The sequence below is a fragment of the Papio anubis genome, chromosome 13, assembly GCF_008728515.1.
Source record: "Papio anubis isolate 15944 chromosome 13, Panubis1.0, whole genome shotgun sequence".
Lineage (NCBI taxonomy): Eukaryota > Metazoa > Chordata > Mammalia > Primates > Cercopithecidae > Papio > Papio anubis.
Window position 1 is genome coordinate 19,168,277 of NC_044988.1, and position 22,670 is coordinate 19,190,946.

Genomic DNA, 22,670 nt, shown 5'->3' on the forward strand with positions numbered 1-22,670 from the left:
GTTGTTGCCAAGTAGGCAAATAAAGTTGCTTGAGCTATCTTCACATTTTGAAATAAAACCCAGGAACCCAGATTTTTATGTGACATCTCCTCATTTTTAAACATCTACAAATGTAGATTTCAGCAAAACACTGTACAAATCAATATTTTGAGGGGCAAACTCCAGCTTATCTGAGGCCTTCTTTAGCTTACAGGTAACAAGTTCTCCGAAGGACTGTTTATAGTGTTCTGCCCCCAAATTTCCTCTGGTTCAACAAGGAACACTCTCAGCTAAGTGCTTGAATAAAGCAGCAGCAAAGGAGGAAACATAATTTAATCTCAAAATATTATTTTGTCCTTTTTGTCTATTTTGCACTGATCTGTAAAGACAGTCCAGGGGAACCCCTGCATTGCGGGAGGGATCCTCCCCTCTTAGAAGATTCTCATTTAGCAGGTACAAAGAAGCTTCTTTATGAAATACGTATTTTGTAAAAAGGCAGAAATTCAATTTTCACAAGTATTATTCATTGAGTACTTCTATATGTGAAAGATGCTGGGCTCTGCTGCGACTCCCAGTCAGATCCAGCCATCCTGTTTAGAGGAGAGTGAGAAGAGAAGCAGGCAACATTGTTGCGCAGGGGAGAAAATCTATTTGGAATGAGACAAGATTATTTCTGCCGCCCTTTTTGTAGTTGGAGCTAAAGATCCTTTTCCCTTATCATTATTTCCAGAGAACATGAGGAAGGAAAGCTGGGCACGGTGGCTGACACCTATAATCCCAGCACTTTGGGAAGCCTAGGCAGGCGGGTCACTTGAGGTCCGGAGTTTGAGACCAGCCCGGCCAACATGGTGAAACCACGTGTCTACTAAAAAAAAAAAATTAAAAATTAGCCTTGCATGGTGTCTCGCACCCGTAGTCCCAGCACTCAAGAGGCTAAGGGAGGAGAATCGCTGCCCCCAGCTCCAGCAACCACCATTCTACTTCCTGTCTCTATGAATCTGACCACTGTAAGTACCTCTTGTATGCGGAATCATACAGAATGATTGATCCTGGGAGGCGGAGGTTGCAATGAGCCAAGATTGCACCACTGCACTCCAGCCTGGGTGACAGAGTGAGACCCTATTTCAAAAACAAACAACAATTTTAAAAAGTGGGTGAGAGGCAGTAATCATAGTTTATGTAGCAAAAAGAAACCAAAATCCAAAATCCTATTACTTTCTTTATTCTGACCCCAACAGATAGGAGAAGATGTCCATCCTACTCTCTTTACCTCAATTTATTTCCTTACCTACTTTGCTTCATTTTTTTATTGTGATAAAACATGCATAACATAAAATTTACCATTTTCAAGTCTATACAGTTAAGGGGCAGTAAGTACAGTTACATTTTTGTGCAATCGTCACCACCATCCACCACCAGAACCTTTTCATCTTCCCACACTGAAACTCTGTACACATTAAGCTATAACTTCCTCCACTCCCCAGCTCCAGCAACTACCCTTCTACTTCCTGTCTCTATGAAATTGACCACTCTAAGTACCGCCTGTAAGTGGAATCATAAATAATTTGCCCTTTTGTGTGACTGGTTTATTTCACTTAGCATAATGTCTTCAAGGTTTATCCATTGTGCTTCGTATTTTTTTTTTTTTTTTGTAGAGATAGGGGTCTCACTATGTTGCCCAGGATGGTCTCGAATTCCTGCCCTCAAGTGATCCTCCCATCTCGGTCCAACAAAGTCCTGGGATTACAGGCATGAGCCATCGCCTCTCGCCGCATTTTGCTTTATTTTTAAAGATTATTATAGATCTTTAAAAGATCTGCAAGCTTTGCACAAGTGAAATCCCTAAAGAGGTTATTTAAGAGGCATGCTGTCTGTGACTAGTGGGCAGAATTATACGGGGGATGCACACTGCTTCTACTTCTTACATCCCAAAAAGATTCCAAAGTGGAAAAAGCATCAGAATTTATTTTACTTTTTTTTTTTTTTTAAGAGAAAGGAGCACAACTCCTGGCACCATCCCTGTAATGTGTTTACACACTTGTATTCTCCACTCTTAGCCCCGCTGGCTCTGCTCATACGCGAGTGCATTTTTGGGATCAGCACTATTCATGAGGGCTGCCTCACAGAAGGGTTGCACGTGGAAGCCTGAAAACAAGCCACAGATCACTCGTTTCACCACCTGTGCAAAGTCAATACGTGCCTATTTCAGACAACCATCCAGTCTGTTTGAGAATGACTTTTGTAGAGTTGATAATCTGTGGGTTGTTTTGTTCTTTCCTTTTCTTTATGAGGCCAGAGGAAATACTAAGGCAAAACAGAGAGAGAGAGAAAATCCAGGGATGACGGGAGCGGAAGCCAGTTCAGGATGTGAAAAGTCTTGCTTCTTCCTCTTGTTTTTCTCATGCTTCAAACTGAGTGCCAACTCCAAAAAACCACACACACACCCTCCGAGATAAGCAGGGACCTGTCATTTAATTGTATTGTTTGGCTTATGTTTTGTACAGAAAGGCAGCAAAGATTAATTAAAAATAACAAGAATTCAAAACTGCTAGGGGTGAAAGGCATCTCTGTAACCATCAAAACGAACTGGGCAGGGGCAAGGGGAGCAGCTGGCCAGAGGGGAGGGAGCTGGAGGGGAGGGAAGACTGGCTCAGCATGTTGTGGTGTGTGCATCTGAGGCACATCCAAGCAGGTGTGTGTGTGAAGACTTTCTAATGACATAGGAATACACCTCGTATGAAATATCGAAATGAAAGAAAAAGCTGCTTCTCATCAGCACAACAATTAACTATCTCCAAAAACAATTTTTTTAAGCCCCCGTCCTTGGAGTCACAAATTCTACTCAAACTTAGACAATAAATTATGGTCCCAAGTGAGAACATCAACAAATGCATTCAGATTCATTCATTCAACAAATACTGTCATGCGTCGCTTAACAACAGGGATATGTTTTGAGAAATGCATCCTTGGGCGATTTCATCGTTGTGTGAACATCATAGAGTGCACTTATACAAACCTAGATGGCACAGCCTGCACACACCTAGGCTATATGATACAGCCTATTGCTCCTAGACTACAAGCCTATACAGCATGTTACTGTACTGAATACAGTGAAGATTTACTGAATGAAAGAATGAGGTTACATATACTATACCTGTTGTGATAATTCTGCTAAAACAAAGAGAGGTCTGTTCCAAAGTTGATGTCTTCACCCCAGAGACAGAAAACTGCTTACTGTTATGAATTATCATGCACCCCTTTCAGCAAGGTTTCAAAGGAGATTTTATCCTTCCTCATCCTCAAATTCAATCTGTTCTGCTTCCCCACTTTCCTCCGCTCCATCAACTTCTATCTCCATGCTGCCTGCCTCGTCCAAGCTCCCATGATCTCTTCCAGACTCTTGGGCCTGGACTCCTTGCATTGATATCACCACCTTAGAATCCATTCTCCAAACTGCAACCACAGTCAACTTTTGAAAACATACATTAGGTAGATCATGTAGCTCCTCTGCTCAAAGCCCTCTAACAACTTCCCGTTACATTTAGAACAACCGTCAGACTCCTAATGGGCCCACAAGACCCTACTTAGCCTGGTTCTTGGTCTTCTCTTGGCTCAGCCCTTGCTTATTTCTCTGGAAACTCACCAGCCTCTGCAATAGTACTTGTTTGTTGTCCATTTCCACACTAGAACGTAACTTCCCAGAGAAGCTGAGACTGCACCTGCCCTTTTCACTGCTGTATCCCCAGCATCAAGCATATTAGGTGCTTGATAAATATTTCTCGAGTGAATGTACAGGGCAGGAAGAAGGAAATTAATGAAAATGATAACAGTCTGTTGCTGGGTTAATTCTAAAAGAGTGAGGTGAGGATAGGCATAAGACCACCAAAAACCCCTGAAGATCCTGGGATGCCACTCTGCACCCTTTGAGAGCCTATGGTTCCCCAGGCCCATCCTCCCACAAGTCAGTTCTGCTGAGGCTGAAGGCCTCATCGAGTCCTAACATGTCGCCGTGCAATTAGGATTCTAGGTCAGTGTCTTCAATGCTGAGTGAAGCTGCATGTGGGAGCTTTATGGTTTGGCTCTGTGTCCCCACTTAAATCTCATGCTGATTTGTAATTCCCAATATTGGGCGAGGGGCCTGGTGGGAGGTGATTGGATCATGGGGGCAGATTTCCCCCATGCTGTTCTCATGCTAGTGAGTAAGTTCTCATGAGATCGATGGTTTAAAAGTGTGTGGCACTTCCCCCCCCAACACCCACCACTTTGCCATATTAAGACATGCTTGTTTTCCCCTTGCCTTCTGCCATGATTATAAGTTTCCTGAGGCCTCCCAGCCGTGCTTCCTGTACAGCCGATGGAACTGTGCATCAACTAAAACTCTTTTCTTTATAAATTACCCAGTCTCAGGTAGTTCTCAGCAGTGCGAGAATGGATGAATACACCATAGAATTCACCTCCATTCAGCTTGCACTGGATCCAGTCACACTTGCCTGAATTTGCACAGCAACTCAAAGTTCATGGCAAACCGTGGCAAGTTGCAGGTTGTTGAAGGGATGTATTTTGTGGAGGGAGAAGAGTTCATGAGAGAGCCAGGCCCACAGGGTAGCATATGTTTGTTTCTCAAACTCACAGAACTGGAAGGAATCTTGGAGTGTCATCTAGAATCATCTACCAAGGCATTCTGAGAGCCAGTGTCTCCCAGCATTGTCCAGAGGCAGTGGGGAGGAAAAATTACATTGCCCTGTAAATCAGTACAAAGCCATTCCCAGACGACTGCCCAAGGATTTGGGTGGAGGCTTGCAGAACTGAGGAGTGAGATGAAAGAATTTTTAAAGTAATAACATTTATGTTGATTCTGTATATCCCAGCATATTTTAACTTTCATCACCAAATGGAACTCTTAGGTAACATAGAATGACTTGGTGTCCCCAGGCTGGCTCCAATGTCTCCAGTCACTATGCATGGACAGCTGAAGATGATTAATGAATCCTAATCAGGTATATTGACCATGTAGAATTTAGGAACCAAAAGGAACTCTGCAAGCACTCTCAACTGTAAGGTTAGAGATGGAAGAAATTCACCACGTGTGCTTACGACAAATAATGTCAAGAGCACCCACTCTCTTTCAGACAACACAGGGTCATTTTCATGTATCAAAATATAAAGTATTTCCAGTGTGTCTTACATATATTTTGGGGTGTTTGTTATTGAATTATCCAATTTGACTCACAAATCTCAGGAATTTAGGCCAACTCCTTCAATTTCTGGTAAGAAAAATGATGCAAGGAGGTAAAGTGATGCTGCGAGGCTGGGCCAATTCTTCCACCTGTGGCTTCACACATGGACGTCCTGGAACCTACTGACAACATATTTTTCCATTTCATAGAAGGAAAAGCTGAAACCCAAATCAAGGATTTGTCCAGGATCACCAGGAGTCTGTTCTGGGCTTTGAACCATGGAGAGAACATCAAATCACTGCATTTCTATTCCAAAGAATACAACCCTTTTTGTTAGGCACACTGCCCTGTTTTAAAAATCACTTAAAGGTGTCAGTAAAGTCATTGAAATTGTCCCAGAAGAGAGCAAGCTCTGAGTAATACAAACTGAACCTGAGCAATCAGATGGGATCTAAGAAGTCAAGGGTGTGAGCCAAGGAAGCTGTTGCATAAGTGTATGACATGCCCTGCCTTGCCCCGCTGCCTGCGGATGCTGCCGCTCCCTCAATAAAATGCTGCATCCTTTCCAAATTGGAGACAAGGGCCTCAAAGAGTGCTCCTGTGGCTTTTTATTCGTGATGCCCCCCTATCCTGCCACCCCCAGATTTTATCCAGAGTCTCCTAAGCAGCCTGGGTTACGGTTTTCCATTTTTCTCTGTACATTTCCTCTTTTCATACTCAGCTAATTCTTACCTCTCATTGTCTGTTTAACGTCAAGTTAGTTGTGGCCATTGTCCTGGACTTCGATGTTTCTGCGACTGCTGAGTGCCATAGGGAAATGTCTAACCATCCTAGGGATATGGCTCAGAGGAGAAGCTATTGGTTTGCAATAAAAATCTTGAGATGTGTTTATGTAGAAGACCCAGTGAACAGAAGAGTCTCTCTCCTTCTCTACTGGTTGAACTTGACATGTTTATACACTGTTTAGTACCTGAAGAAACATCTGATACTTTGCCTTTGTTTTTCTAGATCTCCTTCTGTAGGAAAAATGTTAATAGCATTTGTTGTTCCATAACGGTTTTATCCCTTTTAAGGTTTCCTGAGGCAACTGTGACACATGATCACTTTCTTTTTTTTTTTTTTTTGAGACGGAGTCTTGCTCTGTCACCCAGGCTGGAGTGCAGTGGCGCCATCTCGGCTCACTGCAAGCTCCGCCTCCCAGGCTCAAACGATTCTCCTGCCTCAACCTCCCGAGTAGCTGTGATTACAGGCGCGCGCCACCACGCCTGGCTAATTTTTGTATTTTTAGTAGAGACAGGGTTTCACCATCTTGGCCAGGCTGGTCTCAAACTACTGATCTCGTAATCCACCCACCTCTGCCTCTCAAAATGCTGGGATTACAGGCGAGAGCCACCACGTCTGGCCACATGATCACTTTTAAATGTTCAAATACTACAGAAAGTTGGAGTGTAGAAAGGGAAGAACCAGAAAGTAATTCACCCAAGATTAACCACACATTAATGGTGGGAGTAGAAAGCAGATCTTTTTCCTTTGCTCTTAGTCTAGGGTTCAAGATACTTTTCCTGCTACTCCTTGTTTTCTCATGAAAGGCAGGCAATAGCCTAGTCCATCTTCAGAGGAAAGTCTCCTCCACCCTATAGGAATGCTGGGTGGCCTATGTCTAATGCCCTGAGCTGTATCCCTGGACTCTTTTAATTGAAAGTGACAGATATCCAACTCCAACCAGCCTAGGCAGAAGAGAAATGTATCCATGCATGGAACCTGAAACCAAACCTCAGGGTGAGCGGACAAGGGTAAGGCTGCACTTCTGGGTCAATCCAAACAGAAAACCAAAATGCTGTGAGGTGTGCATCTCTGTATGCTTTATTTCTGTTTTGTTTGTTTGTTTAGAGACAGGCTATTGCTCTGTTGCTCAGGCTGGAGTCCAGTAGCATCACCACAGCTCAATGAAACCTTGAACTACTGGACTCAAGTGATCCTCCCACCTCAGCCTTCCAAGTGGCAAAGATTACAGGCACATGCCACCACACCTGACCATCTGTGTATGTCTTTCTTTGGTTTGGTTTGATTTTCTCTCTCTTTTTTTTTTTTTTTTTTGAAATAGGGTCTTACTCTGTTGCTCAGGCTGGAGTGGAGTACAGAGTGGCATGATCTCAGCTCAATGCAACCTCTGTCTCCTGGGTTCGAGCAATTCTTCTGCCACATCCTCCCTAGTAGCTGGGATTACAGGCGCCCATCACTGTGCCTGGCTAATTTTTGTATTTTTAGTAGAGACAGGGTTTCACTATGCTGGCCAGGCTAGTCTTGAACTCCTGACCTCAGGTGATCTGCCTGCCTCGGCCTCCCAGAGTGCTGGGATTATAGGCTTAAGCCACCACGCCCAGCCTATGTCTTTCCTTTCTAACTGTGCTTCTCTCTTCACATCATTTTATCCACTCAAACTGGCATTCTCCTCAAGCCTATAACCATGGCCAGTGATTGTATCATCTTTGCTGTGAGAGAAGAAGGAACTCTCTTCCCTTGTTTCCAGGTTAAACATCATCTCTCAAGGACTTCAATGCCTTTGAGTCACACACCCATCCTGTACCCAAGAAAGCAGAGCAATCAGATTGGCACCCACTGAACCACAATACTGAAGTGAGGTGGAAACAGTTCAACCCTAAAAGGGGATGCTCTTGGCAGAAGAACCACAGATGGCTGGGAAGGCAAACGCTATATGCACCTCCCCTTCCCTCCTCCTTTACACAGCTCTGCCCAGTGACTCCATCTCAATTTTCATCAATGATCTGAATCCTAAGGTGTTTTGCTGATGTATGCTGTCTCCCAGACAGTCCAGTTCATCATCCACACAAGTAGACTACTTAGAATGAGTTACGAGCCCAGCAGAAATCTGAGTTTCAACAGAAAAATCAATAGTTAACATTTTATCCCAAACCAAAGTGCCAGGTAATATTACAAAAGCAAGAAGTTTTTATTTTAAAATCACTGAATCCTTATTGCTCTGAATTGCACACGACCTCAAATGACTGAACTCAGAAGACCATACCTCATTGAGAAATATTTGCCATGCAAGAATTCTTTACCTATCCTAGAGCTTTAGCAAAAAGCCCATCTTTGCTGCACTCCCTGTCCTGTCATCTCAGATTGAACTACTGAGATTTATTAGTTTTATATCTCTGACTAGGACAACTCAAAAATAATAAATATTTCACCTCTTTCTTTTGTTAGGAAACTACAGAATTGTTACTTCTGCAGAAATCTCAATGAATCTTCACTTCCATTTATGAATTGCATTGTTACAGATATTTTTCAGCCACAGGATTCGAGCTTCCTCACATCTGACTAGTTTCAAATTATATGAAGGCCAGCAGTAGTGAACATTCAATGCTTTTCCCTCCACACTAATGGGGGCTCCTGTGTTCTGAGCTTACTGCTTGTTGGCCACAATTGGTTGCTTCAGGATGGATCTCCTGATCCTGGGGGTGTTCATCAAAAATGTTTCCCAAGATTTTTTAAAAATTGTGGTAATAAACACTTAACATTAAATTTACAACCTTAAACATTTTTCAAGTGTATAGTTGTGTTAGGCACATTTACACTGTTGTGCAATCAATCTCTAGAACTTTTTCATCTTGCAAAGCTGAAACTCATTAAACATTAAAGCTGAAACCCATTAAACACCTCTCCATTTCTCCTTTCTCCAGCCCCTGACAACCACTATTTTACTTTCTGTCTCTATGAAACTGACTACTGTAAGTACCTCCCGTAAGTGGTATCATATAGTATGTGTCTTTTTGTGACTGGCTTCTTTCACTTAGCGTAAGGTCTTCAAGGTTCACCCGTGTTGTAGCATGTGTCAGAACATCCTTCCTATTAAAGGCTGAAAAATATTTCATTGTATGTATTGTATATACCACATTTAAAAAATCCATTCATCCATCTGTGGACACCTTTGGGCTCTTGTGAATAATGCTGCTATCAACATGGGTGTACAAACATCTCTTCAAGCCCTTGTTTCCGGTTCTTTTGTATATATACGCAAAAGTGGTGTTACTGAATCACATGGTAGCTCTATTTTAATTTTTGTTTTTTGTTTGTTTTTGCATTTTAAAAGTTTAAATAGACATAAGTTCTCACTTTGTTACTCAGGCTGGTCTCAAACTCCTGGCCTCAAGTAATCCTCTCAAAGTGCTACAATTATAGGAATGAGCCACCGCATCCTGTTCTATTTTATTTTATTTTATTTTTTAGGAAACTTCATGCTTCTTCCCATAGCGGCTACATCATTTTACACTCTCACCAACAGTGCACAAGGATTCCAATTTCTTCATATCCTTGTCAACACTTATTTTCTGTTTTGTTTTGTTAATAGTAGCTATCCAAATAGAAGTAAGATACTTTCCCAGGATTTTTAACTGGAACTGAGAAAATCAGTTTTTCCTATGACAGAAGGTATGCTGTGGAGGTGGTACTCTAGAGTTAACTGTTATGTTTCTTTTTCTTTTTTTCTTTTTCTTTTTTTTTGAGTCAGCATCTCACTCTGTCGGCCAAGGTGGTGCGATCACACACAGCTCACTGAAGCCTTGACCTCCCCAGGCTCAGGTGATCCTCCCACCTCAACCTCCCAAGTAGCTGGTGAGAGGTGAAGCTAGCTGGGCTTCTGGGTCAGGTGGGGACTTGGAGAACTTTTCTGTCTAGCTAAAGGATTGTAAACACACCAATCAGTGCTCTGTGTCTAGCTAAAGGTTTGTAAACACACCAATCAGCACTCTGTAAAATGGACCAGTCAGCGCTCTGTAAAATGGACCAATCAGCAGGATGTGGGTGGGGCCAAATAAGGGAATAAAAGCTGGCCACTGGAGCCAGCAGCAGCAACCTGGTTTGGGTTTCCTTCCACCGTATGGAAGCTTTGTTCTTTCGCTCTTCATAATAAATCTTGCTGCTGCTCACTCTTTGGGTCTGCACTACGTTTACGAGCTGTAACACTCACTGCCAGGGTCAGCGGCTTCATTCCTGAAGTCACCGAGACCATGAACCCATCAGGAGGAACAAACAACTCCAGATGAGTCACCTTTAAGAGCTGTAACACTCTCTGCGAAAGTCTGTGGCTTCACTCCTGAAGTCAGCGAGGCCGCGAACCCACCAGAAGGAAGAAACTCCAGACACATCTGAACAGCTGAAGGAACACACTCAGGACACACCATCTTTAAGAACTGTAACACTCACCACAAGGGTCTGCAGCTTCATTCCTGAAGTCAGCAAGACCATGAACCCACCGGAATGAAGAAACTCTGGACACATCTGAACATCTGAAGGAACAAACTCTGGACACACCATATTTTAGAACTGTAACACTCACCGCGAGGGTCCACGGCTTCATTCTTGAAGTCAGTGAGACCATGATCCGCCAGAAGGAACCAATTCTGGAAGGTGTGTGTCACCACACCTTCCTAATTTTTGTATTTTTTGTAGAGACAGGGTTTTGCCATGTTGCTCAGGCTGGTCTCAAACTCCTGGGCTCAAGTGATCCACCTGCCTCTGCTTCCCAAAGTGCTGGGATTACCGGAGTGAGCCACCATGACCAGCCACTATCATGTTTCCTGACATGAATTAAGACGATCCACGTTGAGTGTTTAGGGTACTAATTAATACAATCCTTCTCCCCTCCAAAGTTCTGAATCCCACTGAAACCTGTTCACAGAAGCACAATAGACTCCAATAAAGATGGTAATAGCAGCTTCAGTCCTTTTTAAGGTGGATTGGAGACTATGACTGGAAGCCAAATCCAGGTTGGTCTTCCGATTCCTCTTCCCCCAGCAAATGGAATTTACTTACAAGGTAGTGGCAGGCCTGCTATGTCCCACCTTGCAACAGAGGCAAAGAAGGCCCCCTTGAATCAGCTACAGAAAATGAACAAAACCAAAGGGAAAACTGCATGCTACTTGGTGACAGGCAAGATCCAAAAGAGAACCAGAGGAAGGAGGCCCGTATGCCTAATGAGCCTTTGCCAATCTCGGCAGCCTGAATGAGTCATTCCTTCGTCCTGGGAGGATATAGGGAGTCTGATAAGAAGAAGGCTTCGTCCCCAAAACATCTGAGGAAGCCAACACTCATCTTTATGGACTCAGGCTGACACCTGAAGAGAAAGGGAAATGTCCCTCTTCCTTGCCTCCCCAGTGTTGCTTATGTTTGGCTTTCTTAGTTTTTGTTTTTGTTTTGGAGATAGGGTCTCGGTCTGTTGCCCAGGCTGGAGTGCAATGGTACTATCACCGTTCACTTCAACGTCCACCTCCGGGGCTCAAGCGATCCTCCTACCTCAGCCTCCCAAGTAGCTGGAATTACAGGCATGGACCACCAGGTCTGGCTAATTTTTATTTATTTATTATTATTTTTTAAATTTTTATTTACTTTAAGTTCTGGGATACATGTGCAGAATGTGCAGGTTTGTTACATAGGTACACATGTACATTTTAAAACTTTTTGTAGAGATGGGATCTTGCCATGTTGCCTAAGCTGGTCCCAAACTCCTAGATGCAAGAAATCCACATGCCTAAACCCCCTAAAGTGCTGGGATTCCAAGCGTGAGCCACGGAGAGTTGGCATGCTGGCTTCGTTTGCCTTTCTTAACCCCTGTGGTGCAGCACAGCCAGATGCAGCTGTTGCCCCTGGGTAAGGGTGCTGAGTGTCCCTAAGCCTTCCCCCTCACCTGGAAGCCTGCTCCGGACCATCATCATGACTCCTGCAGGAGTCCTCCTGAGGTCAGTGGTGGGACGCTGAAGGTTCTGAAATGGGTAAGAACAGAACATTGGTTGCATTTACAGAAGGTCATAAATGCCCTAGACGGGAAATTCACTCCCCAATCTGTTCTTCATCTTACATTTTCTCAGGTAGGACATTCAATGGAGCTCACTGGAGATTATGCAGTGAACTCAAATGAAGGCATAAAACTTCTCCAAATAATAAATGCCAGCAATATTAAAATGCCCTGATTTGAACTATATGAAATACTTCACATTATTAAATTCTCAGGGAGGTATTAAGGTCTTAAACCAAATGTCATTTTTCTTGAAAATTGAGGTCTAAAGAAATTAAAAGTCCAAAAATGATTCCCTCTCCAATTTTTTTTTTTTTTTTTTTTTTTGGTTTGGGGTCAGCCAGAGGGCTCATTTAGCCATGGTGGTAGACTCTGACTCCTTCTGCACAGCTGCACTCCCCTGCAGAAGAGCCTTAGCTGCAGGCTTTCCAAAATGCCACTCAAGATCTTGGGCAGCTGTCCTGAGTCCATGACTTGTGAACTTAACTGGGAGAAATCCAGTCTTGTGAATTCACTCCTGCTGCTCTGGGGCCCTCCCCAACCCTGGCAGAAGTCCAGGGCTGGCTGAGGCCTGTGTTCCTGCTGGGATAGCTCTCCTCTGAAGCTGCTGCTTCTCAAAACCATTAAAAGTAAACCCCCTTTTAAGAGGCATCTCTGCCTCTTTTGAGGTAAGCCTTTCCCAGCTGTAGCAAGTACCTGCCTCATCCACATGAGACTGTGAAGTCCTTGGAGAAATGAAGTTATTTCTCATGTCCCTGGGAGTTTCTCCTGATAGGAGGCTCACTGGTGCTTCAGCCTGCAGGGCTATGACAGATATCGGAGGCCAAGGACCAGCAAGGCCAATGCTTTCCAACTAAGGCCAAAGGCATGAGGCTTTCCTTCTAGAAAGAACAGGTGAGACAGAATAGCCAGAAGGGTAAGAATCGTGTTATTGTAGAGAAAAATCACAGTTTCCTGATGACAAACATGGAGAAATCCTAAATGATTACAATTTTTGTAAACTGTGAAGATGATTTAACTCAGATCTGTGGAAAGTTTCATCATGGTCCTCTTTAAGAAAGCAATCACTTGAAAAGCATGGCAAAATCACAGGCAATTGACAGTTTTAGACCTGAAGCTCTATTTTAAAGTGAAAGGTCTAAAATGTTAACCCCAGTAAAAGATTCAGGGCAAATCTACTGTTTTTTTTTGTTGTTGTTTGAGATGGAGTCTCGCTCTGTCACCTAGGCTGGAGTGCAGTGGCTTGATCTCGGCTCACTGCAAGCTCCGCCTCCCGGGTTCACACCATTCTCCTGCCTCAGCCTCCCACATAGCTGGGACTACAGGCACCTGTCACCACACCTGGCTAATTTTTTGTATTTTTAGTAGAGATGGGGTTTCACCATGTTAGCCAGGATGGTCTCGATCTCCTGATCTCATGATCCGCCTGCCTCAGACTCCCAAAGTGCTGGGATTACAGGCGTGAGCCACCGCACCTGGCCCAAATCTACTCTTAGTAGTGAGAGAAAACACCGCACTGTAGCTTGTCTATTACATTCAGCATCTAGGCCTTAAATGCTATGGACTTCACATGTAAGATGACTGATTTCGGGCTGGGCTTAGTGGCTCGTTTACTTGAGTGTGAGCAGAAGTGTGGACCTGGGTAGAACTCACTGCTGCAGTCTCTCTGATATATAGCTCTGATCTGATGTTATAGTCGGTGACAATAAATATTTGTGGAATAATATTTGTGCGGGAAAGATGCAAAGGTCACACAGTGAAGAAAACAGATTTGGAAGTCAACAGATCCTGCTTCTGCCTTGTGCTACTTGAAGCCCTCAGCCAAGTGAATCAATACCTCTTGGGCCTCATTTCTTCTTCTTTAAAATAATAACACTTTTTACTCCTTATAGGTTTTCAAGATTTGGAATAATATACAAAAGTGTCTCCTATCTGGTTACAATAAGGAACTCAATTCTTAGGTAAGATTTAGGTAAAGTTTGGATTTAGTATAAAGAAATTAGAGCTGATTATTTGGCAAACTGATTTTAGTGTTTTCAAACCCTACTCAAATTTTATCATTTAAGCTAGGATGATCTAGCTTTCAAGATTTTGTGGAGTTTTCTTGTTTTCTTAAAGAGATAAAATGCCTTCACATTTCAAGGACTTTGAGGACCATCTTTCTAACACATTAAAGAAACCAACTAATCTTCACTGGTCTCTCTGGAACAAGCTAATTATTATTTAATCTATAAATCTATAAGTGGGTCCTTATCTATTTCTAAACTACCAAGTTTGCCTCTTTTTTTTTTCCTTCAATTCACAGTGGTTTAAAATGTACAAACTGTACTAAGAGAACTCGGGCATTCTCTGAGCCCTTTCAGTCCCTGTCGCTCACTATGTGCCTTTGTGAGCAGCCAGGCGTACCTTCCGAGCAACTCAGTAGCAGGGCAAAGTCTTCTGGTTTTTTAACTTTTTGACCAAATTATATGTGAAAACTCTCAGGTAGATGTATCAGTTTGAAAACTCAGGTTTTCAGTGTCACAAAAGGGTTCTGAAAAGGGAAATCTAAAGAGAATTACCATAAGACTATGGAGAGTTAAAGAGCTCAAGGAAGTAATTTGCAAATGCAGAAATGACTTTTAGCCATAAAATAAAACAAATGTGGGAAAGACTTGCATCGTGCCACGAGTAGCAGTTTTGTCAGGGGTAAACAGAGCAGATGTTTTAAACACTCTAGCCAGTGTTTCCAAACAGTAGGACATGACCCATTAGTGGATTGTGAAACATACTTCGTGGGTTGCCAACACAATTTTCTTTAAAGGCATGGAATAGAACAGAACATGAATTAGTCACTAGAAGTACAATCAGAGTTGTTTGATTTCATTTTTCCATTAATTATATGTGCACACAGGAAAGGTGGGGCCAGGACTACTACTTTTTACTTTGCAGAAAACTTCATTTTTACTGTGGGTTGTGGTTAAGTTAAAAACATTTGACTATGCCATTTAGGCAACTCCAACACTTCAGGAATACAAAGCTCTGAAAAGAGGTTGTATAGCAAAGCTCATTTTCATTCGCATTGATAAGGAAATAGGTCAGACACATTTTTGAAGAAAAAAATGGACAGAGCATAAAGGATAGCAGAGTACACATTTTCATTTTCTATAATGAAAAATAATTTTAAAATTTGTCTGTTCTACATAAAAACATGTTTTTTTTTTTCAAATCAAATAACCTAGAATCAAATGGAGTAAAATGTGAGAAGCCCCCCTTTATTCCTCCTTCAGCCAACAAAACCACTGTCAACAGCCTGATATGTATTATCACAGACTCTTTTCTAGGGTGCACACACGCATATATGCTATGTATAGGTAAACAGGTTTTAACTATACAAATGTAAACAGGAGTGTGTGCCTACTATGCAACTTCCTTTTCCTTTCAATGTCTTAGAAGTATTTTCATGTCCACACTAGAGAGCTATTGTCTTTAGCTGCTGCAGTGTTATATGTCAGAAATTGGTATGTATTAATTCAACAATTTCTGCATTTCTGTACATGTATGCTGTTTCTAATTTTTTATTATCTCAAAAAACACTTCACACAGTCTTGTATCTGACTCTTTGGGCACTTGTGTCAATATTTCTTTAGGCTGGATGCCTACAATTAGTCATTAGATCAAAGGCTGGAGACGTTTCACATGTTGATACACATTGTCAGACTGTCCATCCAAAAGTTGTACCAATTTCTACAATGACTGAGAGTACTCCTTTCCTCACATTATCTCCAGCACTATCACCAATCTTTAATATCTGCCATTTCAATGTATTGAAAAATAGTATCTCCTGTTAACTTCAATTTTCCTGATTGCTTATGAAGTTGAATGTTTTTTATGTCTGTAGTCTGTATTTCTTATTTGTAAAATATTTTCATGTCCTTTGCCCTATTTTTGTTTGTAGGTGCTCTTTATATTAAGTATCTTAAATTTTCTGTTCTATTACATATATTTTCCCACTCTTTTATTTATGAAATCTAATTTTATCAAAGTTTTCTAAAAAGTGAAAGGTTTTACTTTTTAAAAATATAGTCAAATCTATCATTTTTTTTTCATGGCTACCGGGTTTTGTGTCTTGGTTGGGAATGCATTTCTCACACCGCATTTATTACAATTTTTTTCCAGTATTTTCTTCTAGTTATTTTTAGATTTCCATGTTTAATTCATCTTGATTTTTTCATCCATGATATGAAATAAGAACTAGTAGTAAATAACCTCAACATCATTTACTGAATAGTTCAAACCCTTCTCAACTGACTTGTGATGCCATTATTTAAATACCAAGTTCCCATATATATACATTGCCCTGTTCCTAGGTTCTCAGTTCTACATCTGTACGTGATTATTCCTTACACTAGGGTAAATGAACAGCACATTTACCCTAGCTCCATGGATTGTTTTGAGATGTAATCAAAATTGCTTTATGCCTGATGTCTTTCAGATTAATGTGATAATCAGGTTATTACTTCCATTTAAAAAGCTTTACTGTGGTTCTATGAAACTGCTTTGAATTTATAAATTAACTTGGTAGAACTGATATACTTATTATGTCGGGTCTTATACATGGTATACCTCAATTTTTGTGTTTCTTTTATACCCTCTAGCATAGATTGATCATTTTATTTATATAGGCCTTACATTTCTCTTGTTAATCTTATTTCTAGATAATATTTACTGCTTGTAGCTATTGTGGATGTGAGTCTATTTCCTCATACTTTTTCTAACTGGTTATTGCTGGTGTACACACTTTTCATACTGGTGTGTTGGTGTTGTGCACAGCCTCCTTACTAAGCTTTCTTAGTTGTAATAGTATGCCAGTAGATCATCACGGGGGGTTTTTGGTCCCCCCCCCCCAAAAAAAAAAGACCCCGTATTTACAAACAACGAGAGCCTTTATCTCATTTTCCAAACTGTACTTTTTAGTACCGTTTCTGTCTTCGTAAAAACTTTTCACCAAGTTTGTTTCCTGTAGATTTCTGTTAGGTATATTTAATCAAGCCAAGAAGCTAAGCTAAGGAAGTTTCCTTCTATTTCGAGACTGTTAAGAGTATCAGAGGATGTTGAATTTGTCACATGCTCTTTCAGCTTGTGAAGATGACTACAATCCTTTAATCTGTTAATTTAGTGAGCTACAGTGAGTTCCTCTTGACTCAGTCTTGCATGTTTGGGTATAACTCTTACTTGAAAATGATATATCTGTTACTACACTGCTGAATTCAAACTGCTAGTTTTATTTTGGATTTTTGCACCTACATTAATTGAATATGGTTTAGCTTTCCTTGTGTTTTATTTGTGCAGTTTGCTCTAAGGATTATGCTAACCATATGGAATGAATTAGGGAGCTTTACATCTCTTTCCTATCCTCTGGAATGGTTTACAAATAAATGTGCCCCTGGAAGGTTTTTCTTTTTCTTTTCTTGAGTCGGAGTCTCACTCTTGCCCAGGCTAGAAAGCAGTGGTGGCATGATCACAGCACACTGCAGCCTTGATTCCTGGCCTCAAGCGATCCTCCCACCTCCGTCTCCTGAGTGGCTGGGACTACATGCACGCACCACCATGCTTGGCTAAGTTTTTGGGTTTTTTTTTTTTTTTTTTTAAATTTTTGTAGAAATGAGGTCTTGCCCAGGCTGGTCTCAAATTGCTGGTCTCAGCAATCTTCCCCCTTTGGCCTCCCAAAGTGCTGGGATTACAGGTATGAACCACCACACCTGGCCCCTTGAAAGTTTTTCTAATTATATTTGTCTTTTTTTTTTTTTTTTTTGGAGAGTTTCCCTCTTGTCTCCCAGGCTACAGTGCAATGGCGCCACCTCAGCTCACTGAAACCTCTGCCTCCCAGGTTCAAGCAACTCGCATGCCTCAGCCTCCTGAGTAATTAGGATTATAGATGCCTGCCACCACGCCCGGCTAATTTTTGTATTTTTAGTAGAGACGGGGTTTCACCATGTTGGCCAGGCTGGTCTTGAATTCCTCACCTCAGGTGAGCTGCCCACCTCGGCCTCCCAAAGTGCTGGGATTATAGGCATGGGCCACCGTGCCCACCCTCTTTTTAAAAATAAGTTCTTGTCCTATTTTCCAATTTCTCCTAAGATGTTTCATTTATTTACATTTTCTACTTTTTATCAATTTTTACAATCCATATTTTTACAAAGTCATCACATTTCATCTAGTCTTTCAAATCTATTGGTTTAACACTATCCAATCATTTATAGTAAATTATAAATAGTACTCTCATAATTAAAAATATCTCTTCAATTTGTAGGCATCCTCCTAAAATTATTCCTAATACTGGCAATTTTTGTTAATTCTTGCTTTTTTTCTTTATCATATTTTACAAAGGTTTATCTTTCATTTTTAAAACCCTGTGTTTCACTGATCAAAATTGCTGTTTTATTCATTTCTGCTTTTGCCAATTCCTCACCTTTCTTTTGGTTTATCTCTTTCTTAGCTTTATGTTTTTAATTCATCTCTTTTGTCTTCTTACTTCCTGGAAAGTAAATCAAAATCTATACAATTTCCTCTAACACCTATTTGGTAGAATTCCTCAGCTTTAGAGAAGTAGTTTTTATTAATTCTAAATGATTTGCAATTTGTTTTGATTTCTCCTTTACATGAGTTATTTAGAAGATCATTTTAAAATTTCCAAGTGTACAGGGGTGCCCAAGATGGCCAAACAGGTTCAGCTCCAGCTCCCAGCGTGAATGACACAGAAGATGGGTGATTTCTGCATTTTCAACAGAGGTACCAGGTTCATCTCACTGGGGCTTGTCGGACAGTCAGTGCTGGTCAGTGGGTGAAGCCCAACCAGCAAGAGCTGAAGCAGGGCGAGGCATCGCCTCACCTGGGAAGTGCAAGGGGTGAGGGAATTCCTTTTCCTAGCCAAGAGAAACTGAGACACACAACACCTGGAAAATTGGGTAACTCCCACCCTAATACTGCACTTTACAGTATTAGGTCTTAGTATTAGGTCTTAGCAAACGGCACCCCAGGAGATTATATCCCACGCGTGGCCTGGAGAGTCCCACGCCCACGGAGCCTCCCTCATTGCTAGCACAGCAGTCTGAGATCTAACTGCAAGGCGGTAGCGAGGCTGGGGGAGGGGCACCCGCCATTGCTGAGGCTTAAGTAGGTAAACAAAGCCTCCAGGAAGCTCGAACTGGGTGGAGCCTACTGCAGCCCAAGGAGGCCTGCCTGCCTCTGTAGACTCCACCTATGGGGACAGGGCATAGCTAAACAAAAAGCAGCAGAAACCTCTGCAGATGTAAATGTCCCTGTCTGACAGCTTTGAGGAGAGCAGTGGTTCTCCCAGCACGGAGGTTGAGATCTGAGAACGGACAGACTGCCTGCTCAAGTGGGTCCCTGACCCCTGAGTAGCCTAACTGGGAGACATCCCCCACTAGGTGCAGACTGACACCTCCCACCTCACATGGCTGGGTACACCTCTAAGATGAAGCTCCCAGAGCAAGAATCAGACAGCAACACTTGCTGTTCAGCAATATTCTATCTTCTGCAGCCTCCGCTGCCAATACCCAGGCAAACGGGGTCTGGAGTGGACCTCAAGCAAACTCCAACAGACCCGCAGCTGAAGGTCCTGACTGTTAGAAGGAAAACTAACAAACAAAAAGGACACCCACACCAAAACCCCATCAGTACGTCACCATCATCAAAGACCAAAGGCAGATAAAACCACAAAGGTGGGGAAACAGCAGTGCAGAAAAGCTGGAAATTCAAAAAATCAGAGCACATCTCCCCCTCCAAAGGATCACAGCTCATCGCCAGCAATGGAACAAAGCTGAACGGAGAATGATTTTGACGAGTTGAGAGAAGAAAGCTTCAGTCGATCAAACTTCTCAGAGCTAAAGGAGGAATTACATACCCAGCACAAAGAAACTAAAAACCTTGAAAAAAGAAAGGAAGAATGGATAACTAGAATAATCGATGCAGAGAAGTCCATAAACGAACTGATAGAGATGAAAACCATGACACGAGAACTACGTGACAAATGCACAAGCTTCAGTAACTAACTCGATCAACTGGAATAAAGAGTATCAATGACTGAAGATCAAATGAATGAAATGAAGCAAGAAGTTTAGACAAAAAAGAGTAAAAAGAGATGAACAAAGCCTCCAAGAAATATGGGATTATGTGAAAAGACCAAATCTACGTCTGATTGGTGTGCCTGAAAGTGATGGGGAGAATGGAACCAAGTTGGAAAACACTCTATAGGATATTATCCAGGAGAACTTCCCCAAACTAGCAACGTAGGCCAACATTCAAATTCAGGAAATACAGAGAACGCCACAAAGATACTCCTCCTGGAAGAGCAACTCCAAGACACATAATTGTCAGATTCACCAAAGTTGAACTGGAAGGAAAAAATGTGAAGGAAAGCCAGAGAGAAAGGTCGGGTTACCCATAAAGGGAAGCCCATCAGACTAACAGTAGATCTCTCGGCAGAAACTCTACAAGCCAGAAGAGAGTGGGGGCCAATATTCAGCATTCTTAAAGAAAAGAATTTTCAACCCAGAATTCATATCCAGCCAAACTAAGTTTCATAAATGAAGGAGAAATAAAATCCTTTACAGACAAGCAAATGCTTAGAGACCCTGAAGGAAGCACTAAACATGGAAAGGAACAACCGGTACCAGCCATTGCAAACACATGCCAGAATATAAAGACCATCGATGCTAGGAAGAAACTGTATCAACGAACGAGCAAAATAACCAGCTAATATCATAATGACAAGATCAAGTTCACACATAACAATATTAACCTTAAATGTAAATGAATTAAATGGTCCAATTAAAAGACACAGACTGGCAAATTGGATAAAGAGTCAACACACATCAGTTTGCTGTATTCAGGAGACCCATCTCACATGCAGAGACACATACAGGCTCAAAATAAAGGGATGGAGGAAGATCTACCAAGCAAATGGAAAACAAAAAAAGGCAAGGGTTGCAATCCTAGTCTCTGATAAAACAGACTTTAAACTAACAAAGATCAAAAGAGACAAAGAAGGCCATTACATAATGACAAAGGGATCAATTCAACAAGAAGAGCTAACTATCCTAAATATATATGCACCCAATACAGGAGCACCCAGATTCACAAAGCAAGTCCTTAGAGACTCACAAAGAGACTCAGACTCCCACACAATAATAATGTGAGACTTTAACACTCCACTGTCAACACTAAACAGATCAACGAGACAGAAAGTTACCATGGATATCCAGGAATTGAACTCAACTCCGCACCAAGCGGACCTAACAGGCATCTACAGAACTCTCCACCCCAAATCAACAGAATATATATTCTTCTCAGCACCACATCACAATTATTCCAAAATTGACCACATAGTTGGAAGTAAAGCACTCCTCAGCAAATGTAAAAGAACAGAAATTGTAACAAACTGTCTCTCAGACCACAGTGCAATCAAACTAGAACTCAGGACTAAGAAACTCAATCAAAACTGCTCAACTACATGGAAACTGGACAACCTGCTCCTGAATGACTACTGGGTACATAATGAAATGAAGGCAGAAATAAAGATGTTCTTTGAAACCAATGAGAACAAAGATACAACATACCAGAATCTCTGGAACACATTTAAAGCAGTGTGTAGAGGGAAATTTATAGCACTAAATGCCCACAAGAGAAAGCAGGAAAGATCTAAAATTAACACCCTAACATCACAATTAAAAGAACTAGAGAAGCAAGAGCAAACACATTCAAAAGCCAGCAGAAGGCAAGAAATAACTAAGATCAGAGCAGAACTGAAGGAGATAGAGACACAAAAAACCCTTCAAAAAATCAATGAATCCAGGAGCTGGTTTTTTGAAAAGATCAACAAAATTGACAGACCGCTGGCAAGACTAATAAAGAAGAAAAGAGAGAAGAATCAAACAGATGCAATAAAAAATGATAAAGGGGATATCACCACTGACTCCACAGAAATACAAACTACCATCAGAAAATACTGTAAACACCTCTATGCAAATAAACTAGAAAACCTAGAAGAAATGGATAAACTCCTGGACACATACACTCTCCCAAGACTAAACTAAGAAGAAGTTGAATCCCTGAATAGACCAGTTTCAGGCTCTGAAATGGAGGCAATAATTAATAGCCTACCAACCAAAAAAAGTCCAGGACCAGACGGATTCACAACTGAGTTCTACCAGAGGTACAAGGAGGAGCTGGTACCATCCCTTCTGAAACTATTCCAATCAACAGAAAAAGAGGGAATCCTCCCTAACTCCTTTTATGAGGCCAACATCATCCTGATACCAAAGCCTGGCAGAGACACAACAAAAAGAGAGAATTTTAGACCAATATCCCTGATGAACATCGATACAAAAATCCTCAATAAAATACTGGCAAACCGAATCCAGCAGCACATCAAAAAGCTTATCCACTATGATCAAGTGGACTTCATCCCTGGGATGCAAGGCTGGTTCAACATACGCAAATCAATAAATGTAATCCAGCATATAAACAGAACAAAAGACAAAAACCACATGATTATCTCAATAGATGTAGAAAAAGCCTTTGACAAAATTCAACAGCCCTTCATGCTAAAAACTCTCAATAAATTCAGTATTGATGGAACGTATCTCAAAATAATAAGAGCTATTTATGACAAACCCACAGCCAATATCATATTGAAT

At 41.6% G+C, this 22,670-nt stretch overlaps 1 protein-coding gene across 3 annotated transcripts in view; it reads right to left on the reverse strand.

Annotated features, from left to right (window-relative positions):
• Window positions 1–11,654: 11,654 nt before the first annotated feature.
• Window positions 11,655–22,670, reverse strand: part of CEP78 (centrosomal protein 78) — a 51,569-nt gene continuing 40,553 nt past the window's right edge. The window contains exons 16-17 of one of the 3 annotated variants that reach the window (XR_004177825.1): window positions 12,667–12,851; window positions 11,655–11,938 (exon numbers count right to left, since the gene is read on the reverse strand). Coding sequence is in view for 2 of the 3 variants with exons in the window: in XM_031654131.1 (XP_031509991.1) it covers window positions 12,762–12,851 (90 nt within the window). In the remaining variant the exon portion in view is untranslated. Of the gene's footprint in view, window positions 11,939–12,348; window positions 12,852–22,670 lie in introns of those variants that run through there. The other 2 variants (XM_031654131.1, XM_031654130.1) reach the window with 2 other exon arrangements.